Genomic DNA, 27054 nt, shown 5'->3' with positions numbered 1-27054 from the left:
AGGTGGTGAAAGAGAAGGCCGGGGTGAGCCTAGCAGTCCCTGGGGTCACTGGAGGTGCAAGATTTCATCACCCCAGCTACTGGCATGGGGCTCAAAGCCCTTCCCTTCTGTCCTAAAACTACCAAAGCATCTTTCTGACCCTCTGGTTGCTCTACCCCGCCGTTCCCCCCAAGCCCAGCTCCCGTTCTCCAGCTCTAGGTCTCAGTTGGACACCTGGGTTCCCACTTATCAGAACTAGCCCTCCTGGCGGAACCCAGGCGTCCGGCCCCCCTCTGGGCCAGCGGGCGTGGAGCCGAGGCTTTAGAGCCTCTAAGCCGGCCTTGTTCCTGTCCCATTGTGTATGGGACAGGGGCGGGGCCAGGGCCCAGCACTGGAGAGCCCCCTCCACCACCCCTTCCCCAGCCCCCTCCCTGCTTCCTAAGGAAAAGGCCAGGGCTCTGCTGGAGTGGGCAGCAGAGTTGATGCACGGCTGACATGGGCAACTTGAAGAGTGTGGGCCAGGAACCTGGGCCACCCTGTGGCCTGGGGCTGGGACTGGGCCTTGGACTGTGCAGCAAGCAGACCCCGGCCTCTCCAACATCAGAGCCCAGCCGGGCACCAGCATCCCCACCCCCGACCTCACCAGCGCCAGACAACAGGTGAGGGCCACATGGCTAGGAGCAGGTGGGTGGGAGGACTGTGTGGAGACCTGAAGCCAAGGCTAGGAAGGGCCAGAGTTTGCAACCCTACCAGAAGGGCCAGGAAGCCAATGCAAAAGGCTATCAGCATGGACAGAATAGGACAGGTCTGAAGGCTTAGAAAAGAGATCAGGATCAAGGCCAGCGGGTAGCAGGTGAAAGTGGTGAATACCAGAGCCTGCTACAGAATTGGGCCATGGCTTGAATTCTGTTCTGCTGCCAAGAGCTGTTTGATTTTAAGACCCTCTCTGAGCCTCCGTTTACATTAAGTGGGAACGTGGTAGTACTTACCCCATGGGGTTGAAAGTTGCTAGTTCACAGCAAGCCTTCAACACATGGTGGTGATGATTACTTAACTGAAGAAGACAGGAGTTGGGGAGGGGTATTCTAGGTTGAGTGAGAAAGTGGGGTGTCATTGGAAGAGGAATGGTTTAAGCAGGAGACTCTAGCCCTTGGGGCAGGGGCTGAGAGTCAGTGCTAGTAGGCCCTTTCCCTGCTCCAGGCCCCCCTCCTAATATTGGTAACACCAAACTGGATCCTGTAGCTCCAGCCCCCAGGAATCCTCCCTGGGGCTGAGGTCCCTGGAGAGAAGGAGAATCAGGAGTTCCAGTAGAATACTGGGCCAGGCAGCTCCCGTGTAGGGCTGAGAGCTGGGCTCTGCTGCTCAGACGCACCATGGCCTGAGTCCCTCCCTTCCTCCCTGTGCTGGCTGGTGACTCTGGGAGGAAGTGATAAGGCCCCAAGGCTTCCCTTCACACAACGCTACTGTCAGGAGGGGTGTGAGTGGTAGGAAAATCAGAGCGGAGGAATCCCTGCGGGGGGCTTCCCTCAGCTCTGGCTCTTGGCCCTGTCCCCCCTCAAGAAGGGGCCATGCCCTTGTTCATTTACTGTTACTACAACACGATCCTGGAGACCAGGAGACTTATAAAAAGTAGAGGTTTATTTCTCTCGTGCCTCTGGAGGCTGGAAATCCAACAGCATGATCCTAGCACCTGTTCTACATCCTCACATGGTGGGGAATATTACATGGAGAGACACAGCAAGCAGGTCAGAGAGCTCACTTTTATAACAGAGCAACTCCCACTAAGACCCACTAATTTATTAATCCATTAATCTATGACTGGATTGATCCATTCATGAGGGCAGAGCCCTCTTGACCCCATCACCTCCCAACACCTACCTCTCAACACTGCCACATTAGGGACCAACTTTCCAACATATGAAATTGGGAAGACACATTCAAACCATAGCAACACCTGGAGTACAGAAGAGGCAAGGTGGGCAGTGTACAGGAAATGAGGACCCAGCCTGGGCTGGCACTCAGAAACTGGGCAGGTCTAGGCAACCAGGACAATCTGAGCACCAGGAGACCAGGCGCCAGCAGAGCAAAGGCCACACCTGTGCACTCCAGGCAGGAGGCCTCCATCCCTTGTCTATAGACAGAGGCTAGAGTACTGCCTACCTCCTAAGCTGTTGTGAGAGCTGACAAAATGTAAGGAAGCAGACAGCAGGCAAACGATAAAGAATTGGGATAATTGATGGATGCTGTAGGAGACTTGGAGCTGCATCTGGAGAGGCCAAAAGGAAACAAACATCTCCCCCATGACTCCATTCTTGCCTCCCAACAGCCCCCCACTAACCCGGCCTCCAGAGGGGCCCAGGTTCCCTCGAGTGAAGAACTGGGAAGTGGGCAGCATTGCCTATGACACCCTGTGTGCCCAAGCTCAGCAGGTGAGGATGGGTGGAAGGTGAGGCTTGGTCTCAGCTAGGGATCAGAGTGAGGAAATTCTGCCCTGCTCTGAATTGGGCCCTTGTCTCCAAAAAGATGAGAACTGGGAAAGTCCAGAGCTGCTGAGGAGCATGTAAGGACCTTGGTGACTCTCAGCCCCCAGCTTTTACCAAAGTCCTAACCCCAGTTCTGCCCTAGGCCTGTCTAACCTCACCCCACTTCCAGTCTCAGTGTGGACCCAAGTCCACACCTACCCTGGACCCGCCCCGCTCTGCCCCAAACTATCTCCAGTCCCTGCCACACCACAACCATCCCTGAGTCCTGATCTGGTGCTGACCTTTGTGGTCCCCATTCCCCTAACCCAGGATGGGCCCTGCACCCCAAGACGCTGCCTGGGATCCCTTGTGTTTCCAAGGAAACTACAGAGCAGGCCTACCCAGGGCTCACCACCCCCTGAACAGCTGCTGGGTCAGGCCAGGGACTTCATCAACCAGTACTACAGCTCCATCAAGAGGTGAGGCCTCATCCAACACTTGGCGTCCCCTCATCCCACAGAGTCCTAGAGCCCTCAGATCACCTCCCTCCGCCCTGCCCTCCCCCACAATCCTAACACCAAGGCCTATGGGCTCTCCCTTCTTGTTCTGTGTCCCTGTCTCCTCCCCAGGAGTGGCTCTCAGGCCCATGAGCAGCGACTTCAAGAGGTAGAGGAAGAGGTAGCATCTACAGGCACCTACCAGCTCCGGGAGAGTGAGCTGGTGTTCGGGGCCAAGCAAGCCTGGCGCAATGCTCCCCGCTGTGTGGGCCGGATCCAGTGGGGAAAGCTACAGGTGTGGCCAGCTGGCACATGGTCTGGATGGGCACCAGGGGAAAAGAAGGGGAGGCAAGGGTGAAGGCAATTCCTGAGGCCTCCCTGGGGGTGACGAGCAGTTGGGGAATCTCTTCCCATTGCCTTAAAGATGAAAGGAAGGGGACCAACCCCTCCCTGGTGCCCCTGGGAGCCCTCAGCCCAGTAGCTGCCACCTAGTCAAGAGGCCTTATAGCAATGCCTTGGAAAACTCCAGGCCCACTGAGTACACAGGGACTGCTGATTAGGGACCCCCTGAGTGGCTATTAGAGGAACTTTGGAACAGCTTTGGAAAAGGCCTCCAGCTGCTCCTGCCATGTGGGCCCCACTGCCCAGCTGGGCCCTTTACCTCATGCCTTCCTCTTTCTGCTGGTCCCCCACAGCCTCAGCCCCAGACCCCCTTACACACGCAGCCAACAAGTCAGAGTTAGCCTGGGTTACTGGGACAGCTGGGGCCTCACAACTAAGAGAAGCAAGGGACCCACAGAGGAATTGAACCCATGACCTTGGGAGTTCTAAGTAGCCACCAAAGAATGTGGAATAAAGCCACATGCTCAACAGATGCCAAAGTTGTCTCCAGTAAAGCAATGACTCCCGTCTAACACTTGCCAATCCCTGTAAGTTGTTCAAAGCTTTAACTCAACTTTGAACCCATCTGAGCTTCTATAAGGGGCTCCACTCCCAGCTATGTCCCTCTTTTGGCCCAGGCCAGACACTTCCACCTCTGCCTCTGTCACAAGTTTCCCCCTCCCTCCAGCAGGAATGGGTCCTCCCAGCTTCCTCCTCCTACCAAGAATGTCGCATTGGCAGGGGCCCCAGAAGCCATACAGGGCAGCCACCACTTTCCAGCAGCAGTGAGCTCAAGGGAGAAGGATGACTGACTGAGCAGGCAGTCATTATCCACTCTCTGAGGTGGGCATCCTGTCCACTGGGGTCCTTCCCCAAGCGTCGATTCAGCAGTGACTGGGTCCCTCCTCTGTACCAGGTACCAAAGCAGCTTCCAGAAAGATAGGGAAATATATGCCCCAGGAAGGAGATCAGGCTACATTGGGCATGTGAGGGCACAGGTAGGAAATGATCAGCATAGATGCAAACAGTTAGGAAGGACTCGTCAAATGGACAGAGTGGCTTTCCCAGCCCTGCCTCCTTCCCAACGAGCCACACACCAAGAGCACTGTGGATCTGGTACTCAAGACCCCCACCTCTCTCCTTGCCCCTTCCCCTGCCTCCTTGGGCTCAGGTATTTGATGCCCGAGACTGCAGGACTGCCCAGGAAATGTTCACCTACATCTGCAATCACATCAAGTATGCCACCAACCGAGGCAACCTTCGGTGAGTGCTCCCCTACTGCACCAGAGCTCAGCTCACTCCAGGTGGAGTGAAAGAGGGGCTCTGACCAGCTCTCCTCCCCACATCAGCTCCGCCATCACAGTGTTCCCCCAGCGCTGCCAAGGCCGCGGAGACTTCCGGATCTGGAACAGCCAGTTGGTGCGTTATGCTGGCTACAGGCAGCAGGATGGCTCTGTGCGAGGGGACCCTGCCAACGTGGAGATCACTGAGGTGGGTGCTGAGGCGAGAATGAGCCATGGGGATCAACCAAAGAGAGGTGAGCTAGTAGGAAGAGGGGATTGAGTCCGTGCTTGGTATGAAAGATGGGAGATGCCACAGAACAGTGTCCCCGAGGTGAAGACTGACTGATGAATGATGGAGAGGATCTCTGTGGAGTTTAGGGGTCAAAGCCCTTGGACCCACCTCTGCCCGCTCCCCACAGCTCTGCATCCAGCATGGCTGGGTCCCAGGAAATGGCCGTTTTGACGTACTGCCCCTGCTGCTCCAGGCCCCTGATGAGCCTCCAGAACTCTTCACTCTGCCCTCTGAGCTGGTCCTCGAGGTGCCCCTGGAGCACCCCACGTGAGCATGAAAGGAATGGGGTGGGATGGCAAGGAGGGGCTGTGGAGGGCACCTGGCAAAGGCTCTAGGGGGTTGATCCTAGCTTGGCACCCCCAGGCTGGAGTGGTTCGTGGCACTGGGCCTGCGCTGGTACGCCCTCCCGGCAGTATCCAGCATGCTTCTGGAAATTGGGGGCTTGGAGTTCCCTGCGGCCCCTTTCAGCGGCTGGTACATGAGCTCTGAGATCGGAATGAGGAACCTGTGTGACCCTCACCGCTACAACATCCTGGAGGTGAGGGGCTGCCGTAGGGAGGGGACACAGAGCTGCATGCCACACACTGTCTGATGGCCTGCCCCTGGAGATCTGAGCTGCATCAGAACCACCAAGGCAAAGCGGAGTGCAGCACGCACATGCGGTGTGTGTGTGTTGTGCATAGTGCAAGTGGCATGGTGTATGTCGTATGTGTGCCATGGCGTGGGTGTGTGTGGTGCATGTGGTGTGTGAAGTATGGTGTGTGTGTGTACACAGTGTGGGTGGTGTGGTGTGTGGTGTTTGTGTGGTATGTAGTGTGTATGTGGTGTGGTGTGTGTGTACACTGTGTGTGCGTGGGGGGGTATATGTGGTGTGGTGTGGCATGGTGTGGTATGATATAGTATGGTATGGGGGGGGGCACATGCCTGTGGTTATTTTTCCAGAGTTGTGATCTATAATTCTATAGCTTTCATCAGAATCTCAAAGGGGATCTTGACTCAAAAAAAGGTAATTTCTCATCTCATTTCAGAGATGAGAAATTAAGGCCCAAGGCTTAGAAGTGACTCACCTAAAGTCCCTGTCTGATTTGTGGTGCCACTGAGGCCAAAAACTGATGTAACCCACAATGGGTAGTAAAGCCCCCTTGAGGCCACTCTCTCACATTCCTTCTACCCACCAGCTGTCCACTCCCCATTTGCCATTGTACCTACCAATGCCCTGCTTGCCCTACCCCAGGATGTAGCTGTCTGCATGGACCTGGACACCCGGACAACCTCGTCCCTGTGGAAAGACAAGGCAGCAGTGGAAATTAACGTGGCTGTACTGCACAGTTACCAGGTGCACAGGCCCAGGCTTGCCAGTAGGGCAAAGGGCGGGGGTGGGAAACAAGGAGAGGGCGAAGGTAGAAACTAGGGCAGGGCTTAGACAGGAGGAAGTTCCAGAGTACGTATGCCATGGAGTACACTGGGCCTGCAGCTGTGGACACAGCATATGCTATTCCTGGCCCAACATGTGCCAGGAAACTCACTCAGTAATTCTATCCCCAGGCCATACTGTGGGACCCACTGGAGTCTGGAAACTTAATACCAGGAGGGTAGTGTGTGCTGCAAGGGGTAGTTTGAGGAAACTGGTGCCTGCTGAACATTTCTGTGGATATGGCTCAGTGGCAGCATGCTTGCCTAGCAATTGGGCCCTGAGTTCAGTCCCCAGCACTGAAAAAAAGGAGTTATGATAGATAGGGTTGGTAAGAGTGGCTCAAGTGGGAGAGCACCTGCCTAGCAAGCATGAGGCCCTGAGTTCAAACCCCAGTGCCACACACACACACACACACACACAATGAGATTAAATAATTATTAAAAATATAATAAGATATAATTTTTTTAAAAGAGTTATGGTTTGGAGGCAAGGCACACAGACACTGGAAGTTAGAGTTGAACTTTGGGCACGACCAGGCAAGCTGCAGTTTGGAGGTATCACTGTGGTTTGAGGGGACACAGTCTATGTCAGGTTTGCAGTGACTCAAGGGACAGTGTGGGTTGGGGTAAACAGAAGTGGTAGAGATAAAGGTGGGGACTGCACTGAGCCCTGCCTCTCTTTCTCCTCCCACCTCAGCTGGCCAAAGTGACCATTGTGGACCACCATGCTGCCACAGCCTCGTTTATGAAACACCTGGAGAATGAGCAGAAGGCCAGGGGTGGCTGCCCTGCTGACTGGGCCTGGATCGTACCCCCCATCTCGGGCAGCCTCACTCCTGTCTTCCATCAAGAGATGGTCAACTATTTCCTGTCCCCTGCTTTCCGCTACCAGGTGCCCACCCCAGCTAGCTCCTGCCCACTTGAGCCCAGTTCTAGGGCTCCCAGGAACTGTTAACTTTTCCATCCTTCACTCTCCTCCCTATTTCTGCCCCCATCACTTTCTGTAGCCAGACCCCTGGAAGGGGAGCGCAGCCAAGGGTGCCGGCATCACCAGGAAGAAGACCTTTAAGGAAGTGGCCAAGTGGGTACCCTAGAAGTGCAATCCTCCCCTGATTGGTCCTGGGGGGGACCAACCCAGCAGTGGTGCTCCAAGACCCTTCTGGGATCTGGGGAGGCCCCGCCTCTGGACACCCAGGATGTCCTCACCCTATTCTTGCCTACAGTGCAGTGAAGATCACTGCCTCGCTCATGGGCACAGTGATGGCAAAGCGCGTGAAGGCAACCATCCTGTATGGCTCAGAGACTGGCCGGGCCCAGAGCTACGCACAGCAGCTGGGGAGGCTCTTCCGGAAGGCGTTCGATCCCCGGGTAGGTGAACCCAGAGGGGCAGGGAGCTAAAAGAGGGGTGTTCTGTCAGCAGCTTCAGAGGATCTCAGGAGACCAGGAGAGGGTCAAAAGTCAGGGCTCATGAGGAACCCTGGAGTCCACAGGATTTAAGGTCAAGTCAGGGCCTGAAACTTGCTCTTCTAGGGAAGCCCAGAGTGAGGAGGACAGGGACCAAGACTACGGGACATCTCTCTTCTCCTTACCCACAGGTCCTGTGTATGGATGAGTATGACGTGGTGTCCCTTGAGCATGAGACACTGGTGTTGGTGGTGACCAGCACATTTGGGAATGGAGATCCCCCAGAGAATGGAGAGGTAAGGTCTTCTAGGACAGGGGTCACTGGGAATGAGGATGGCAAGTGAAAATGCCAAGGGAAAACCCCCAGTAGGAGTGTGGACCTGCTATGGGGAACCTTGGTCCATACAAACCATATCCCACACCTCCCAGCACATACCTGCTTAATTGTATTTCCAAGTTATCTCCATTATCAGTGCAAGTTTTCAATTTGAGGAAAGCATTTCCTGACTGACCAAAGAGGTCAGACTTCTCCTGGGTATTGATTGACAAATAAGAAAAACAGGGATACTTCACTCAATTCCCTATTTCAGCTTTTCTTTTTCTTTTTTTCTTTCTTTTTTTTCTGGCAGCACTGGGGTCTGAAGTCAGGGCTTCATGCTTGCTAGGCAGGCACACTCTTACCATTTGAGCCACTCACTAGCCTTTTCTTTTTCTTTGTAACAAAAGAAAAGAACACTGTTTAGATGCCAGCATAGGTTAAATAATTTCACTTGCTCAACAAATCTTAAAAGAAACAGAAAAAGTGAAGTATCACCATTGAATGCCTTATTGTTTACCACTGTCTTTCCAGTGCCTCTGGGCTACCCCAAGCTAGATGCAGTTCTGCCCTCTTTCTTCTCCCGGGGGTTAAATACTACCTCCTCTAGTACTATAAAGCTAAATGCCCTATCTGAGTTCAGATGGTAGTCTTTTCCCTCTGCTTCTGGTCCATATCAACCCTCACTCTGATATGCCTTCTAAAAAACAGCACCTGCCTCAGCAGGTGGGGTCTCCTTGCTGTGCCACAATGTGGCAGAGGGCATCAAATGGTGAGAGAGAGGGAACATGCCAGAGAGAGCTCACTTTTATAACAAAGACGCTCTTGCTACAACCCACTAATCCATTAATCCATGAATGGATTAATCTATTCACCCAATCACCTCCACGTACTACTAATATATGACTTAGGATTAATTTTCCAACACATAAATTCTGTGGGTAAACACTCAAACCATAAGCAGCATCATGAATTAACTTTTTTTTAGCATAAAATAGTATATGCATCTGTGTAACCCACATTCCAAACAAGACGTGGGATATTTCCATCAGTCTAGAAAGCTCCCCATTAGTTCCTGTGCGTCAGTCTCCTTCCCTGAGCAACTGTGACTTCTGTCACAATAGGTGGGATTCATTTGCTCCAGAATGTCATATAAATGGAAGCATACAGTTCCATAGCTTCTGTCACATGGCCTATTCTGGGGATTCCTCTGTGTGGTTGTATGATTCAGTACTTTTTTACTGCTTATTGTGTGAGCTGCCCTGGCTTGTTTATCCATTCTCCTGTTGATAGACACTTGGGCTGCTTCCAGTTTGGGGCTGTTATGAATAAATCTGTTATGAACATTCTTGTAGCAGGCTTTTGTGAACTTATGTTTTCATTTTTCTTGGATAAATACCGATGAGTAGAATTGCTGGGTCGCAGGGTAGATGTAAGTTTAACTTTTTTTTTAACTGCCGAATGACCAAACAAATTGCACTGCACTCTAAAGATTTGTGCATTTCAGTTTTACTACAAAATTTGTAAATGGAACAAATATAGGAATATGCCCCACAGAAAATGGAATATATCCACCAAAGATATGGACAGAAATATTTATAACAGCATTACGCACTGTAATGAAAACAATTCAAATGATAATCAACAATAGATTGGATAAATAAGTTGTGGTGTATTCAAATGTGATATAGCAATAGGTTTAAACAGGGGTGAGGATGTAGCTCACATGGTAAAGTGCCTGTCTAACAAGCACGAGGCCCTGAGTTTAACACCCACTGCCATCAAAAAAAGAGAAAAGAAAGAAACACATAAATACACACATGGGCATAAATGCCCACATCCCCCAACCTAGGACAGGACAGTGTAACTTACGACATTTTACTTTATGATAATGTGAAAGTAATAGACATCCATTAAAAAACATATTTCTTCTTTTTTTTTGGTGGCACTGGGGTTTGAACTCAGGGCCCCATAATTGTCAGGCAGGTGCTCTTACCACTCTGCAGGCCCTTTCTGTGTGTGTGTGCTGGGTCTTTTCAAGATAGGGTCTCAAGAACTATTTGCCCAGGGCTGGCTTTGAACCTTGATCCTCGGGATCTCTGCCTCCTGAGCAGCTAGGATTATAAGCGTGAGCCACTGGCACCTGGCTTAGAAACCATATTTCGAATCTTGAATTTGAGTCTTTACCCAGACTAGAGATATGTGGTAGGATCCTCTATTTCAGTGCTTTGCAGTGGCAAAGAATCGCAGCTCCCCACCAGCCCTGCAATCACCAGGGGAAACAACCAACATTCTACATGTGCTGTGTTGCTGAGAATGTGCAGGAACAAAGGTGTAGGAAATGCATTTTCCCCTTACAGTATTTCCAGTTTACAATGGGTTTATTAGGACATAACCCCACTGTAAGTCAAGGAGCATGTGTGCGGTGATAAAGGGCCAAATGGTTTCTCTGTTGATGGGGCTTATGCTGTAGAGGTAAGACTCGAGCACAGAGAAGGCTTGTCCTCCTTGTATTACTTCATACACTTCTGCAGTGTAATTTTTCAAAACCCAACCCTCTTGAAATTTGCAAAACAAATTTATTTATAAGTTACTAAGGGCCAGCACAGTATAGTTTGAAATTTCTGTATAGTGTGAAAATAACTAACCATGCTGGTAACGCTTCCCTGGGCAGAGTTTTGCAGCAGCGCTAATGGAGATGTCGGGACCCTACAACAGCTCCCCTCGACCAGAGCAGCACAAGTGAGTAGACACGGCAAATTGAGATGGCAGGAGGCACTCGGAGACAAAAAGGAAAGAGCCCCACCCCACCCCTTCCCCAACAAGCTGAGAAAGAGAGGGAGCCTGGGTGCCAATCCAGATGGAGGAAAGGGGAGTGGGGGGGGGCTCTCCTCCCCTAGGACCTGCCCACTCCCAAGCCCCAGGATTCAAAGACCCTAAAATCCTGAGGTCTCCTTCAGAGGGAGGAGAGGCAGAGCAAAGCCCCCCTAGGCTATCCCTCAACCCTTCCCAAACACAGAGCCCTTCTCACCCCAGAGGTGAAGACACTAAAACTGTATCCTAGGTTGGGCCTGGGCCGTATCTCCAGGTCCCTGTGACAACCCTGTCTTTATCTTCTCTTGCTAGGAGTTACAAAATCCGCTTCAACAGTGTCTCCTGCTCAGACCCACTGGTGTCTTCTTGGCGGCGGAAAAGGAAGGAGTCCAGCAACACAGACAGTGCAGGGGCACTAGGCACACTCAGGTTGGGGTCCTTGCCAAAGAAGGTGTATGGGAGGCAAGCTGCCTGGATAGACATTGGCTGGCATGGGGGACTCTAGCAATGGTTCCTGCACCTCAGGTTCTGTGTGTTCGGGCTGGGCTCCCGGGCGTACCCCCACTTCTGTGCCTTTGCCCGGGCGGTGGACACAAGGCTGGAGGAGCTGGGTGGAGAGCGACTACTTCAGCTGGGCCAGGGTGATGAGCTGTGTGGCCAAGAGGAGGCCTTCCGTGGCTGGGCCCAGGCTGCCTTCCAGGTAAGCCCCTGGGCACCCAATGTCTGATTCCCTCCAGCCCCTCATTCTGACTCACATCAACTTGAGAGCCTCCTGCAGGCCTTCACGGCTGAGGCTGAAGGCCTCCCTGATTCTGTCTAACCCCAAATCCACTTTGTTTAACCACTGTATAGCAGCCATTCTGGGCTTAGTCCTGAATAGTGGACAACATGGTCCTACCAACAGGAGAGGATGAGCCTAGACAGCAGCACAACCAAAAGAAAGCAGGCAGGACTGGCAGAAAGCCACCTCAGCCAGCACAGGCTGGCCCCATAAGTGGGTTCACAAGAGGAGGGAGTGCAGGCAGGATGGAGGGAGAAGACAGAATTGAGGGAGAAGACAGGATTGAGAGAGTCAGACAAAGGCCGGAGCTGAAGCTAAGGCCACCAGGAGGTCCAGGAAGTCAGAGGGCAGACTGGCATGGGCAATTGCTTGGACTGGAGGGGTGGTCCTGTCTAGGTAAGGGTCCTAGAGACTGGACCCTCACCTAGAAGGTGAGGTTTTTTAAGCTTGGGTTTCCTCAGGGCAGTGCTATCTGTCTGAGGATTACACCTGGAGCAAGCAGTTGCTCATTCTCCCAGTGCTGACACTGCTCACTCAGTGCAGGGCTGCCCCAGCATCCATCCATCCATCCATTCATCCAGGGCTCATGTTCAGCAGGTTTCAGTCAATGGCAGGAGAAGGGTATCCTTGGAAGTGGGGGATGGGAAAGGTTTGCTGGAGAGAAAAAAGTCAAGCTGGAAAAGCAGATCTAGATTGGAACGAAATAAATGGAAAATAAGATCTAGAGCCACAAAAACAAAAACAAATATCTAGATCCAGGCATGGTGGTGCACACCTGTAAGCCCAGCACTCAGAAGGCTGAGACAGGAGGATCATGAGTTCAAGGCTAGCCCAGGTTACATAGCAAGACCCTGTCTCAAAAGAAAGAAAATAAGACTTAAGGAACATAGATAAGAGGAGCCAGTGGAAGGTTTAGAACAGGATGAGACCACAACACAAAGTTTTAGGAATATGACTTTGGTGGTGCAGGCAAATTAGAGCATCCGAGAAAGCAGGAAGACTGGGCTTACTGGGGAGGTAGCAGTGAGTATAGGAAGGAAGGGAGGGGGCTGAGGAAGGAAGGAAGAGATATAAGACTGCACACACCACAAAAGAAACAGTAACTAGGGCCCAATGATATGGGGCTCAGCCAATCATGGAAGAGTCCTGGATCTCAAGCCTGGAACAGACCAAGCAGCTGGCCCAACTTGTACCTGACCAGAAAGAGATAGCACAGGGCCCCTCCACTGCCGGTAAGACAGCACTGACTGCATATGCTGTGTTCTAAGGGCTTTGCATACAGTATCACTTTTAATCTTCACCAGAACACAATGAGTGGCAAGATGGAGAAAACTGAAGCATGTAAGACATACGTACAAAGTCAGAATTCGAAAGCAGGTGTGAGTGCACAGCTGCCTTCACTGAGCCACTATATGCCACACCCTGTGCTCCCTGGAGTATGGGATTAACACTCACCTGACAAGTACCCAGCAGGTGTGACAAACCAATATGCACAAGGAGTAGCCAGCAGGGTCCCTGAGCCAGCAGCAAAGCCAAGAAATGGGCTGGAGAACAAGGTGCCATGGTCATTACTGGCCTCAGCCTCAGTCTGTTGCAATCTCACTTATACCACTGCCAATAACAGAGCCACAGTCCTGGCTTCTTTGGCCACAGGAGTGGAAGCTGGCTTCTGGAGATCAGACAGGCACAGCCTGACCTCCCTCAAACACCGCTCCACAGCATCTCAATGGCGATGCTCCCTGGTGGCAGGAGGTTCTCAGCCCTGGTCTACTTATCCCTCAGGCCTCCTGTGAGACCTTCTGTGTGGGAGAAGACGCCAAGGCTGCTGCCCGGGACATATTCAGCCCCAAACGCAGCTGGAAGCGCCAGAGGTATCGGCTGAGTGCCCAGGCCGAGGGCCTGCAGCTGCTGCCAGGTACAGTCCTGACCTCACCCCCATCCGCAGGCTCTCTGGGGTTCCCAGGGTCCAAGGACTCACTTATTCAGGCCCCACTCCCTGGCTCAGGCTCAGTCTCCTTTGCACCCTCCTCATCCTTAGGCCTGATCCATGTGCACAGGCGGAAGATGTTCCAGGCTTCAATCCTCTCCGTGGAAAATCTACAAAGCAGCAAATCCACGTGAGGAAGAAGTCTCACTCTACCCTCTCCACTATCACTGTCCATCCTTCCCCAGATCCCTGCTTCCTCCTCCTCCCATTCTCTCATCCCCCACCCTTCTCTGTCCCCCTAAAACTTCCCCCTCCCTTCCTATCCCCAGCCGGGCCACGATCCTGGTGCGCCTGGACACTGGAGGCCAGGAGGGGCTGCAGTACCAGCCCGGGGACCACATAGGTGTCTGCCCGCCCAACCGTCCTGGCCTCGTGGAGGCACTGCTGAGCCGTGTAGAGGACCCACCGCCACCCACAGAGCCTGTGGCAGTAGAGCAGCTGGAGAAGGGCAGCCCTGGTGAGGATGTCAGGCTGGGGCAAGACAGGGAGAGCCTGCTGCATCTCCCTGGCCTGGGACCCCCTTGGAGCTCAGCCCTGGCAGGACCACCTCCCTTCACAGCTCTGCACTACCTTGAAGTTAGCTATACAAGCCCAGCAGGGCCGGCCTTGTTGCTGGATGGTCCACACAAAGCAAAGTTCCTTTCTCAGAACCTACCTGCTTCATGCACCCCCAAAGGCTGTCCCTCCCTCTGAGTTCCCAAAGACTCCCTCTGGCAGTCTAGCTTGCTCTGTATCTGATGTACCATCTGCCAAATCAGTGCCTGGGGCAGAGGAGCCTAGACCAACCCATTCCACCCAGGGGTCCCCAAAGAAACACTGAAGCTGCCCAGATAAATCCACACCACTGTTCAAGGGCAGATTCCAATAAGACATGGTAAGGTCATGGTAAGGTCCCCCAAAGGCAAACTTCAGCCCAGGCAATGCAGTTCCTGCTGGGCCCCTTCCTCAGAGCTTCCCATGTACCACCCCCAGGTGGCCCTCCCCCCGGTTGGGTACGAGACCCTCGGCTACCCCCGTGCACACTTCGCCAGGCTCTCACTTTCTTCCTGGACATCACATCCCCACCCAGCCCACGCCTTCTCCGACTGCTGAGCACCCTGGCTGAAGAGTCCAGTGAGCAGGAGGAGCTGGAGGCCCTCAGCCAGGTAAGGGCAAGGAGCAAGGGGCTAGAGGGGAGGATAAGCGGGGGAGGCCCAGTGGCAGGAAGTCCCCATGAGAGGTCCTGCCTTGGACTTTCCTCTCCTGACCAACATGTATTGGTGTTTTAAAACCATCTCCAGGCTGACCCATTCATCTTCAGGCAGGTCTTAAAAAGGTGTTAGTTGGCCTGAACTGAGCAGGGAGGAACCCTAAGAAGGTCTACTAGGAAGGGGTCAAAAAGGGAGGTCACTATGCCAGTAATGGGGCTCCCAGCTTACCACATCCTGCCTGATCAGGACCCTCGGCGCTATGAGGAGTGGAAGTGGTTCCGCTGCCCCACGCTTTTGGAGGTGCTGGAGCAGTTCCCATCAGTGGCACTGCCTGCTCCCCTGCTCCTCACTCAGCTGCCCCTACTCCAGCCTCGGTACTACTCAGTCAGCTCAGCACCCAGTGCACACCCAGGAGAGATCCACCTCACCGTTGCTGTGCTGGCATACAGGACACAGGGTAAGGCTGGGAACAGGGCAGGCCTGGCTTCAGTAGGACTAGAACAGCTCCTCACTGGCCTCTCCTCTCCACCCCGTAGATGGACTGGGCCCCCTGCACTATGGAGTCTGCTCCACATGGCTAAGCCAACTCAAGGCCGGAGACCTTGTGCCCTGCTTCATCAGGGGGTAAGTGAACCCTTCAGGATAGGAAAGAACATCAAGAGGAGAGAATCTGTGTGCACGCAGGGGTGGAGAAAATGCCACAGGGGTGGTTGGGAATACATGAGGAATCAGTGTGTGTGTATGGGGGGGGGTCACACAGAATCAGGTGGCAGCTCTGATGAGGAGTGCTATTCATAACAGATCAATAACAGGTAGGACTCACTAATGTGTACTTGGGATCCTGCCTTGAAAACTCCAAAAGACACAGCATGGATTAGGCTGGCAGTCTTGTTACTTTGTGAAATCAAGACTTCTGTGCACCTATGTCCTTGGGCACAGCCTATGTTGGAAGGCATGCACCTGGGACTGTGGTCCCGGACACCCCACTCAGTCCAGAGAGGACTTTGCTAGGGCAAAGACTATCCTTGGCATGGTGCCCCTGAGAAGTCAAAGAAGCCCCTTCCCTCCTGCTTTGCCCAGAATTCTTGCCCTCTCCAGCAGCCAGGACTGAGAAGAGTTCCCAAGATGGCAAAAGCTAGGCCTTGGGGACCCAAACCCACCCAGGAGGCTAAATTACAAATAAACTGTACCAGTCAACTCAATACAAACCAAATACCAATATGATGGCTATTATTTAAAAGAGCTGGACACCAGTGGCTCACGCCTGTAATTCTAGCTACTTGGGAGTCTGAGATCCAGAGGACTCAGCTACGAGGCAAGCCCAGACAAATAGTGAGATCCCCATCTCCAAAAACATAACCAGAACAAAATGGACTGGAAGCATGGCTCAAGGAGTAGAGCACCTGCTTTGCAAGCGCGAAGCCAAGTTCAAACCCCAGTCACACCAAAAAATAGAATAAACACAGTAAGCCCCTTATGAACTGAGAATCTGTACCCCTTTCCCTATATTTTTGTTGCTTTTTTAAAAAGAAACATTTTGTCTGCACCGCACACCCAACATCAGTAAGAATGGGGGGCACAGGGTCACTGAGGGGGCCTAATAGAGTCTCTCTGGCTAGGGCTCCCTCCTTCCGGCTGCCACCTGATCCCAGTTTACCCTGCATCCTGGTGGGCCCAGGCACTGGCATTGCCCCCTTCCGGGGATTCTGGCAAGAAAGACTGCATGACATTGAAAGCAAAGGTGAGACTGGGACTAAGGGACTGACTAGAAGTCAGGAGGAAGTCACACAATCTAGGGACAAAGGGTCTTGAAGGCAGGAAGCAGGTAGAAAAAAAAAGCGCAAGACACTCCAGCCAAAGGTGAAAGGAAATTTATTAGACCAAGGGTGGAGGACTGGAAGTAAGAGCTGGACTCTATTCGCCTGGCTTCCTGGTGCCTGGCACATAGTAGGTGTTGGCAGATTGTTAAGGAGAAAGGGAAATGAGAGTTTGGAAGGGACTGGGTGGGAACTCAGAAGTCAAGAGAAGAAATGCCCCAGGTGTGTTGGGGACTGTGCCAGAGCTTACATGGTGTGGCCAAGACGGCCCCCTTTCTAAAGCGGCTCCTCCTCTGGCCGTCCACCGTCAGCTCCGGTTTCCTTCTGTGTAAATCAGAGACAGATACATCAGGCTTTCGGGGAAAGCATCCTGTATTGCCCTAGAGGCCAAACAGCCAAGACAAGTTGTCGCTTCAGCCCAAAAGGCCGGCTGTCAGCCTGGGCGAGGGTAGCCAGTGGGCGGCGTGACCAGGGCTGGAGGGGGCCCTCCCGAGCCACAGTGTCGCTCGCAGGGCTGCAGCCCGCCCCTATGACTTTGGTGTTCGGCTGCCGTTGCTCCCAACTCGACCACCTCTACCGCGACGAGGTGCAGGACGCCCAGCAGCGCGGGGTGTTCGGTCACGTCCTCACCGCCTTCTCCAGGGAACCAAACAGCCCCAAGGTGCGAGATGCTGAGGGCCCAGGGGTGATCAAGAGCAGCCCGCCCGCCACCCACACTCCGCTCACCGGGTCCAGGTGCCCCTTCCGGGTGCGCCCTCCGCGCGCTAAGCCCCGCCCCTTCCTGGCTCGGTTCCCCAGCCCCGCCCCTTCCTGGCTCGGTCCCTAGCCCCGCCCCAGGGCCGTGGGCGGTGCCCCTCCAGCCCGCCGCGGAGCCGTTTCACAGCCGGGGTGGCCTGTCGCCCCGCTTCCTCCAGACCTACGTGCAGGACGTCCTGAGGACTGAGCTGGCTGCTGAGGTGCATCGCGTGCTGTGCCTGGAACGAGGCCACATGTTTGTCTGCGGCGATGTCACCATGGCAACCAGCGTCCTACAGACAGTGCAGCGGATCCTGGCGACAGAGGGCGACATGGAGCTGGATGAGGCGGGTGACGTCATCGGCGTGCTGCGGGTGAGGAGGGGCGGGGCTCCAGCCACCGGCGTCCCTGGTTTCCCCGCTCCGGTTTCGAGCTTGCCTTTTGATCCTCAGCTCTTTTGCCGCAGGATCAGCAACGCTACCACGAGGACATCTTCGGGCTCACACTGCGCACCCAGGAGGTGACAAGCCGCATACGCACCCAGAGCTTTTCATTGCAGGAGCGACAGCTGCGGGGGGCAGTGCCCTGGGCATTGGACCCGACTGGCCCAGACACGCCAGGCTCCTGATAGCCTGGCTTTCCACTGCAGCTCCTAGAGAGGCTTCCGCACTGCTGTCGGCTGACCAGGGCCAAGCCACCTCTCTCCCCTCTTGAGGTGCCTACCAGCATCTGTCTGTCCTGAGGCTGCGGAAATTCAGCCCAGGGAATGAGAGATCCCCTGTCAGGGGTCTGCCTAATCTAGAAGTTCCTCCCAGAAGTGGTATTAGGACCTGCTGCTACCCCCTTGGTATGCTTTAGGTGAACTGTAGATTCCCCTTATAGCTCTCAGGAGTATTTTACCTTTAAAGCCTATCTCTAAATCATTCAAATATTTATTATTGAAGACTTATTATAAGAGACTGTACCAGATGTTGAGATGCCTAACCCAGCCACTGTGGATTAGTTATATTAAAAAAAAGAAAAAACGAAAAACAAGTTTTGTGTTTAAGCTTGTACAGATGTGGGGGTGGCAATTCTGTGACAGTGAGTCCTACAAACACAGCCAATCACAGGCATTTCTCTTTGCTCTTGATAGAGAAAGCAGGTGCAGCGATCAGCTGCCAGGAGTGGGGCATGCCAGAAACTACCGCCACAAAGATGTGCAACACAGCCATGAGCAATCTTTACTGCTTATTTCACACAGGATGAGGTGCTCCACCCACTTCCTCAGACATCACAGCAGTGCTGAAGTTCAAAAACATCAGCCCTTTCTAATGTTTCCACTCTCAAGCCCTCCCCCCCAATACACACACACAGTCCCATGGGAACCTGAAGGGGAGGCCAGCAGAAAGAACCCGGCTTTCAGATCACGTGTCTTACTGCTTCCCTAACACAGCACCGCCTCGGCCTGGGACCTGCCCGACAACTTGAGGATGTTCAGGGACTTCTTCCCAGGCAACTGTGCCAGGACAGCCAGTTGGGGCGCTGTATCCTTAGCCCCCTCTGTGTGGGGACCATCTCTAAGACTTGTTTCCTGATGCCATAGTTGTCTCCTATCTGTTCCCTGGGGCGAGTTCCTCATTGACCCCCCCCCCAGGTCCTGCCCAGTTAAAGCATCCTGGACCTGTCATCTGTGGGGAGGAGGAGCTCTAAAGATGGCTCCATGTGTCCTTCCATGCCATGCCATCCTGTCCAATCTCCTGCAGCTGGAGAAGCCAGGAACCTGGGGGAAGAGAGAGCTCTTTCTTGGCAAGCATTCCAGGAGACTAGGTTCTAGAGATGACCACTCCCATCTCCCCAAATTTGACCAATGTTCCCATCCCTCTGAGACTGGTTCCAAACCAATTTCCTGTTCCTTCCTTCCACTCCGAAGTAGGCAATACTGACCTGAGGTGTGCTCTCAGTCAGTGCAAGGGGTATGGCCAGGCTCTTTCTGGGGATCTGTGGTCTCCTGAAACTCCCTAGGGAACAGAGCCTGGGCCCTCTGGGTTCCCCACTGCTGTCTGGGACTGGAGGCAGGACTGGAACCTGGTGACAAAAGCCATCAGTTGAATAATGCCATGATTCCCAGCATCCATCCACCAGGACCTGCCCCTTGTACCCTACCCTCCTCACCATCACTTGACCAAGATGGCTTCTCCTCTTCAGGTGAGGCTGGCTGCGAGGGGCTGGACCAGGGCCTGGATGGGGAGGAGGCTGAAGCCTCCCCCCACAGTTCTTGCTGCTGCTGCTGATGAAGCTAGATGAAGGGAGAGGAATGAGGGGCTTCTTTCTGCCTGGGGGCACAAGCCCCTGTGCTAGGTACAGGGGACTTGAAACTCCTGTTAGGTATTTCTTAGTGTCTGACGCCCCTCCCAGTGTCCATTTTATTCCCTGCTTCCTCCCCACATCTCTCTTTCCGACAACCCTCTACTCACCTGGTGCAGATAGATGGCATGAAGACTCATTTCAGCAGAAGCAAGCTCTGGGAGCTGGGCCAGCTTCTGGCCCCCAGTGCCTCCTGGGGACACACAACTGGAACACAGAATGAAAAGGTCGAGATATGTCTCTTCCTCTAAGGAAGGCCAGGCTGCCTCTCCCCTTCCAAATTCCCTCAGCCACAAGCCAGACTCCCCTGCATCTCAGGCCTCCACCACTCACCTGGAGTCCTGGGCAATGCGGGAAATGGAGGCAAGGAGGCTGGCAGTAGCAGCAGCTGGGCAGGGGGCTGTGGGGCTCAGGTCCCTCGGGGGCAGAAAGAGGTTGGCCAGGAAGGCTTCCGGCTGAACAAAAAAGGGAAAGCCAAAGGAAGCAGAAGAGGACAAGAAAGGAGAAGAGGCTGTTTAAAAAAGGCAACAGAGGGTAAGGCAAAGTGGGAAGAGAGGGAGAGAGGCAGAGGGTGGGAAGGGAAGAAAAGGGAGGCCAAGCCTAGGACTCACCAGAGGTGAGGTGCAGTCACTGAGCACCCCCGAGGTTGGGGGGCTGCGGGCTGAGGTACCACCCCAGGCAGCTGCATCTTGTTGTACACGGCCCCGAAGCTGCCCAAGGAACTTAGAGCTGTGCCCTGGAGGGCGCCATTGTGGATGTGCTAGGGAGAACCTCATCAAGGAGAGCTCTGTCTTTCCGTCCTCAGCACGTTGAGACAATGAGGCCTCGGTCTGTCCCTCAGAGAGCCACTGCAAGCAAGAAGGTCCTAGTGCTGGTGACACTGAGCCTCATGGGGTAGGTGGGACAGGAAGTATAGCCCCATGTTCCAGGTGAAGGAAAAGGCTGTAACAGGGACTTACTTAGGATCACCACACGACATAGGTGCCCAGTGTGGGGATATACCTTACCCCCTATGCAGACCGAATCCCCACTCAGCCCCACCTGCTGGCCAGCTCCCTCTATCAGTTTCTCTGATGGTCTTTGCTCCCATTTACTGCAGATTCTATGGGCTGGCAACTCTGTAAAGCACTGGACAGACTGGCATCTCAAGTCATTCTCAGAGCAAGCTGTACACTGGCTCACGAGATGAGGAAACTAAGGCACATAGAAGTGAAGTGACTTGGTGAAGGTCACAGATGGCAAGCAATGGAGCTGAAGTTGGAACCCAAATCTGCTTTAAATGAGGCAAGCAAACTCCTCCCCAGTGCAACCTTCCAGAATCAGGAAGATCTCTAACCTGAGGGTGGCCATGGCGCTTCACATCCATAAGGGCGAAGGAACAGATGTCCCCAACACCGGCCACATCCACGGTGAAGTGATGAAAAAAGTCAATAATCTCCAGAGCACGAGGTCGGAACCAGAAGAGCAGAAACAGCGGGGTAAGGAGGGGGGACAGGAGCTCCTCCAGAAGGGAGACCTGAGGAAGCAGAAGTGAGGCTGAGCAGGGGTTGCTAAGTGATCTGGGCCCCTCCAGGAACACTCGCCAAGGGAAACCTCCAACCTAGTCGACCTCTTGGGGAGTTAGCCCCATCAAGTGTGGGCCACAACTTCTCCCAGACAAATCACCCGGTTGGTGCACGGCCTCCACTGCAGCCCATATAGGCCTCGACCCTCACCGCTCGGTACTGCAGCAGCTTCGCCATCTGCCAGTAGGCGCTGGCCCTGCAGCCCGCGCCAGGCTCCTCCGGGAGGTAGTGCATGTGGGCCAGGGCCGCCTGCAGCAGGAGCTGAGGGGAACGCCCCTGGCATTGCTCTTCAGGAATGAAAGATCTGGAGGACAGGTGGCAGGGAATGGGGTTTACGGGTTAGGAAGACTTACAGATAGGACACTGGCTGGCTAGGAGGCTCAGGTGGTGAGAAGGTAAGGAGGGCTCTCCAGGGAAAAGGGGTCTGTCTCAGCCCCAGGTCAGAGAGATGGGAACACACCACCACCACCTCCCCGACAATTGCTGTCGTACCTTGCTACGGTGGCCAAGACCCCGAGCGCTGTCATGGTGGTGAGCACGTGCTCCACGGCAAGCACGTCCTCGTCGTAGACAGTGAGCACCAGTAACGCGGCAAAGAGCGCTCCGGCGAAGAAGACGAGCTGGCGGGCCAGCAGCGCACGCAGAGGCGCGGGAGGCTCGGCCGCACGCAGGAAGGCGGCAGCCGGCCGGTAGGCGCGGGCCAGGCGAGCACGCAGCTCGTGCGGCAGCTCGTTGAAGTGGCGCAGCTGCAAGCGCGCCAGGCGGGACCAACGGCGAGTCCCGAACGCGCCGGGCTCGCGCCGCAGCAGCTCCACGTGGCTGTAGAAGGCGTGCAACACCTGCCAGGCCAGCACCAGCGGACTCAGCGCCAGGTTCACGGCGGCCAGCAGCAGCACCGTGCGCCCCCAGTGCGCAGCGAGGGCGCCCCGTTGGTCTCTGCGCTTGTAGGCGTCGGGCAGCTCCCAGCCCCCGCGGAAGAGGGAGAAGGGACCGCGAAAGAGGAGCAAGTCGATGTTGAGCGCCAAGCCGCGACTAAGGAAAGCTGCACTGCCTCCCCAAGGCAGCGGGCAGCGGGCCGGCAGCAGGCCCTTGTTGGCCAGCGCCACCTGGTAGTTGGTGTAGCGCAAGATGCGGTGGTGGACATCCAGCTCTGTCAGCGGCCGCGGCTGCACGCACAATCCTCCGCTCCGCTGCAGTTCCAGAAGGCGTGACTGCACCTCTGCCCAGGGCACCGAGCTGAGCTCCTCCTGAGGAGAGAGGACTGATGGGCACCAAGGACCTGGATTCCCCTCCACAGTGATGCCCAGCCTCCACACCCCCTACCGGGCTGCCTACAAACTGCCACAAACTCACCAGACCAAAGCTACAGCCTGGCCGTCATGGACTTCCTCTTCACTTTTGGCTTTCTGTCCTCCCCTAAGGCTAGCGCTAAGAGGAGCACTTCGAACTTTCATCCCTTTCTGAAGTGCTTTGCTCCTCATCATCGCTGCCACTCACGTGGCCATTAATCATGTGCTTCCTGGTGACTTCTCTTTAGTAAACTTCAGGTGTTAGACCTGGCTGCTCAGCTCCTTAGAAACAGGTTTTCCTGAGTCCCCCTCACTCACACACATGAAAGAATGGCTGTCCCCTTGTCCAGCATTTTCATTACCTCTGACCACCTTATGCCTGGGCAAGCTTCCACCCCCCCCCACCTCCAATTAGTGTCTGTGTGGGGATGAGGGTGTAGTCAGATCTCACGGGGGGGGGGGGGGGGGGGTGCTGCAATTCACCCAGCTTCTCAATCCAGTTAGTCCCTCTGAGCCACCCTCTCCAGCTCATCCTAGTGTCTCCCCTTCCTCCTGGTAGGAATGGAGGAGGGGAAAGAAGGAAGGAGGAAAAAGAGGGGGTCAGCACCCCCAGAGGAGCAGCAGACAGGCTTCTACTCTCCCCTCATCTCTGCTCCACTGGTCTCCTGGCCCCCCACCTGTGCCTGATGCCTTCCAACTCCGAAGGCTCTGGAAGGCTCAGGACTTCCCGGGGAGAGCAGGGAAGCACACTGCAGAAGTTGCTTTTAACAACTTAGTGTAAGACAAAGCAAGAGCAAGCTGGAGAGGAAAGAACTACAGTGACCAGGCCAACACAGCAGCTTTCACGCCAGGGGTCCTTGAAGGCTCCCTTGTAAGCTGGCAAGTACATCTCACCACCTGCAGGTGCCCATTACTTTTCCCCTGAGGCATGGAATGCCCCTGACCTGACCTTTTGAGCCTCCTGCTCCAGAAAGCCAGGTAACAGCCCTTCCTCTAAACACCCATTGTTTTCACCAGGAGCATGTGACTATAAGTCATTTTATATGACCCATCTAAATGAAGGAAGCTTCACAGGGGTAAGGGCCATGCTTCCTAAGTCACGTGTCTCCTGACATTACTCTGAGACCAGGGCAGAGTCAGAAGGCCTTGTTCCTTCTGCCTTCCCCCGCTGGTCCTTCTATCTGGGGACCATCTGTATGGCCCCACTTCTTCCCCATCCTCTGTTCACCCTGTCACAGCAGACACGCCTGTGCAGCTCACCGGGGAGATGTGTAGGGCCTCCCTGTAAAACACCTGGATGTCCCAGTAGTTGAAGAGGTTGCAGACTGAGCGAAGCAGCTGGAACAGCCAGAAGCCAGCAGCCAGGACCAGGAGGAAGACCAGCAGGGGGCTGTCGTGGATCCTGCATAGGGTTGGACAGGTAGTGATGGAAAGAAGCCCACAGAAAGAGAGACAGACGCTAGGAGCAGTGTGGCAAGACTAGCGGGTCTCAAAGTAGGGTCCCCAAAGAGGCTGTCAACTGCCTGCAAAGTCAACACTTCTTACAAATAACACTAATTCTTTCTATAGTTTGTATTCTCATTCTCCTACAAATGTGCAGCAAAGTTTTCCAATGCTTGTGCATTCCTAGGATTTAAAGTTTTCCTCAGAGTTGGGCACTGATGGGTCACACCTATAATCCTAGCTACTCGGGAAGCTGAGATCAAGAGGATCAAGGTTCAAAGCTAGCCCAGGTAGATAATTCTTGAGACCACCATCTCAAAATAACCAGAGCAAAATGGACTGGAGGTGTGACTCAAGCAATAGAGCACCAACTTTGCAAGCTCAAGGCCCTGAGTTCAAACCCCAGTCCCACCAAAAAAAAAAAAAAAAAAAAGTTGTCCTCAAGGATGAAGATAGCCAGGCTGGTGGCTCACATCTGTAATCCTAGCTTCTCTGGAGGCAGAGATTAGGATGATCACTGTTGAAAGCCGGCCTCAGACAAAGAGATCACAAGACCCTATCTCGGAAAAAAAACCTATCACAAAAAAGGACTGGGAGAATTGCTTAAGAGGTAGAACGCAAGTGAAAGCCCTTGAGTTCAAAACCCAGTGCCGTCAAAAAAAAAAAAAAAGAAAACAAAAAAAGGCGGAAGATGTGGCTCAGTGGTACTGCAATTGCCTAGCATACTTGAGGCCCTTGGATTTGCTCCCCAGCACCCCAGGAAGGTGGGAAGAAAGGAAGGATAAGGGAGAGAGGGAAGATCCAGACACAGATAGCTCATGTCTGCAATACTAGCTGCTTGGGGGGCCAGCCTGGGCAAATAGTTCATGAGACACCTATCTCCAAAAAGTAACCAAAACGGGCTAGGTGTGGCTCAAGCAGTAAAGCCTTGAGTTCTAAACACCCAAAAAGTTTCCTCACCTTTATTTCTAATAAGATAAATATGATTCTCATAAACAAAGGTTCTTTGGGGTTCTCTACCAATTTGAAGTGTATCTTTAAATACACTTAATATACTTTTAGGTTCTGAGGCCAAAACCTTTGAGAGCTGATCTAGACCAAAGAAGACAGGGTTTCTCCTTTCTTCTCCCCACCTTCTGTGAGCTTAATATGAGGGAGGGGGGCTATCAGACTGTCACTCACCTCTCTGCACACTGGGCTGAGGGTAAGATGGCATCTGACAAGGTCACTTTGCTGTGGAATGGCCCAGGTCTTGTACGGTTATTTGGTTGGTTGGCAAAGAGAACATTGTAATTGACACAGCGAAGGAGGAAGGTTGTGAAGGTGACAATGAAGATGAATTGTCTGTGGAGAGGGTGCAGCAAACAGCAGTGATCAGGCCTGAGTATCAAGCAGGTTCCTGCAGCAGTCCCCAGATAAGCCCGAGGCTGTCCCTTCACCCTCCAGAGCCCTAGGCTACCTGGGGAAGGAGCAGGATGGACTAGGGCAGTAGGTGCTACAAAGGAAACAAGATGCGCAGGGGGTAAGGGGGTGGGAGGGAGAGACAGAGCTTGGGGCCAGGATCAGCTTCTCACCCCAGTTGGAAGACATCCTCTAGCAGGATACAGGCGAAGCCATTCCGCTGGTGGTAACTGTAGATGTGGCAAATGCATCAAGGAATAAACCTGAGCCACAGTGGACCTTTCCTGAAGTCTCCTGAAGAGACAGCACCCTCATAGTCTCTCCACAAAGAACAGCTCCAGGGAGGCCCTCCCATGCCACCTCTGGCAGGCTGAGCACAAAGGATATCTTGGTGAAGAAGCTGTCCAGGTTCTGGATGTGATGCCAGGAGCCTGGACACAGAGGGAACAGCATCAGGACTTGGCGTTGTCACTGGAGTGATCAGTTTTCCATGCCCTCAGCCTGTGCCAGAGGCCCAGCTTGGGCTAAGCCCTTGGAGCTTCAGGGCTCCCCACCCATTCCCCACACACATACCCCCACTCACCCCGGAGCCCTTCAGGCACATGAAGCAGGGGTTGCTGGTCCTCCCCATGGAGGGGTGAGTCTTGGGATCCCTCAGGGTCACAGTCCGCCAGTTGGTCATAATCCTGCTCAGGGATCAGAGGACCTATCCGCAGCCCAGGAGGGTCCTGGGGGCACCAACGTGAGGGAGGGGGAGTGACCGAGGCCAGGGATGGGGTGGAGTGGGATCCCCAAGAAGGGGAAGCAGAGGTGGATGTCATTGCAGGCTGTGTCTGAGGTGAGGGGGTGGCTGGGGTAGGGAGGACACTGTGTCGAGACTGAGAAGTCCCTGTCCCCTGCAGTGCAGGGCAAGGGGACCCCAGGACAGGAGGGAACAGTGAAGAGGGGGAGCTTCTTGAATGAGGAGCAGGTGACAGAGAGAAGACAGAGATCCTCCCTCCCCCAGGCCCCCGACAAGGAGGAGCAGGAGGAGGCAGTGGCATGGGGAGCAGAGGCACTGAGCTGGGCCCCAGGTCTCCCCACCGCCCCAGCTGCCCCCTGCTCCCCCCCCACCCCATTCGGCTCACCATGAGGCTGCAGCTTCTCCCAGGAGGTCAAAGGGAACCCAGGACTGTCGCTGCTCCCACAGAGGTTTGTGGAGCTGAACAGGACTTCAACAAAGACAAGACAACAACACCAGATGACTCAAGCTGGGCAAGCCTCAGGCGTCCCAGCTCTCAGTCACCTGTGTGATCACTCACACCCCTTTTAGGGCAACCTAGGGCCAATCTTATCAAGGCCCATCCCACGCCCTGGAGGAACATCAGCTTGGGAGGCTGGGGCTGAAGAGTTCATTTGGACAAGAGGAGACACCTACAGTTTCCATCTTTAGACCTTGAAGGGATTAGAGAAGAGAGCAGTAACTAAACTCAAGCAAAGAAGTAAAATCCCACTATAGGATCTGGGGACAAACATATTAAGCCTTTCACTTCTTAAAATCTTATCCCTCCTCCCTCCACATCTTCTATAGTAATCAACAAGGAAATGCTTTAAGACCAAAAAAAAAAGGCTGCCTGTTTTATTCATCTGAGGGTGCTAAGGAAGGGAAGAGGGGAGACT

At 54.0% G+C, this 27054-nt stretch overlaps 2 protein-coding genes across 2 annotated transcripts; one reads left to right on the top strand and one right to left on the bottom strand.

Moving 5' to 3' along the window:
• Positions 1-354: 354 nt before the first annotated feature.
• On the top strand, positions 355-17979 carry Nos3 (nitric oxide synthase 3). The gene is made up of 26 exons (XM_020176373.2): positions 355-638; positions 2306-2408; positions 2772-2920; positions 3071-3233; positions 4491-4582; positions 4669-4810; positions 5022-5161; positions 5258-5432; positions 6129-6230; positions 7005-7199; positions 7315-7388; positions 7531-7675; positions 7903-8007; positions 10702-10769; positions 11154-11270; positions 11367-11541; positions 13405-13537; positions 13661-13739; positions 13879-14066; positions 14582-14754; positions 15046-15256; positions 15336-15423; positions 16419-16540; positions 17129-17277; positions 17531-17725; positions 17818-17979. The coding sequence occupies exons 1-26, from the start codon at positions 475-477 to the stop codon at positions 17977-17979; spliced, it is 3609 nt and encodes a 1202-aa protein (XP_020031962.1). The 5' UTR covers positions 355-474.
• A 572-nt stretch (positions 17980-18551) lies between these two features.
• Positions 18552-26525, bottom strand: Atg9b (autophagy related 9B). Its single transcript, XM_020176363.2, has 14 exons — positions 25979-26525; positions 25783-25826; positions 25569-25633; positions 25177-25338; positions 23812-23953; positions 21755-22509; positions 21413-21566; positions 21034-21213; positions 20309-20545; positions 20031-20152; positions 19808-19904; positions 19506-19629; positions 19278-19418; positions 18552-19113 (listed from the first exon to the last, which is right to left on the bottom strand). The coding sequence occupies exons 1-13, from the start codon at positions 26523-26525 to the stop codon at positions 19291-19293; spliced, it is 2757 nt and encodes a 918-aa protein (XP_020031952.2). The 3' UTR covers positions 18552-19113; positions 19278-19290.
• Between the last annotated feature and the right edge of the window lie 529 nt (positions 26526-27054).

The sequence above is a fragment of the Castor canadensis genome, chromosome 2 (genome assembly GCF_047511655.1).
Source record: "Castor canadensis chromosome 2, mCasCan1.hap1v2, whole genome shotgun sequence".
Lineage (NCBI taxonomy): Eukaryota > Metazoa > Chordata > Mammalia > Rodentia > Castoridae > Castor > Castor canadensis.
This window is presented reverse-complemented; position numbering and strand designations above follow the sequence as displayed.

Bases quoted from the DNA above. Each gene is read 5' to 3' on its own strand.
- Nos3 (XM_020176373.2), top strand. From the start codon at position 475: ATGGGCAACTTGAAGAGTGTGGGCCAGGAACCTGGGCCACCCTGTGGC. The intron at 13,538-13,660 runs GTACAGTCCTGA...CCTCATCCTTAG, and splicing joins GGGCCTGCAGCTGCTGCCAG to GCCTGATCCATGTGCACAGG. The intron at 14,755-15,045 runs GTAAGGGCAAGG...CTGCCTGATCAG, and splicing joins AGCTGGAGGCCCTCAGCCAG to GACCCTCGGCGCTATGAGGA.
- Atg9b (XM_020176363.2), bottom strand. From the start codon at position 26,525: ATGGTGAGCCGAATGGGGTGGGGGGGGAGCAGGGGGCAGCTGGGGCGG. The intron at 25,827-25,978 runs GTGAGTGGGGGT...CTCTGTGTCCAG, and splicing joins TGTGCCTGAAGGGCTCCGGG to GCTCCTGGCATCACATCCAG. The intron at 19,905-20,030 runs GTGAGTGGTGGA...TCTGTGTTCCAG, and splicing joins CGCATTGCCCAGGACTCCAG to TTGTGTGTCCCCAGGAGGCA.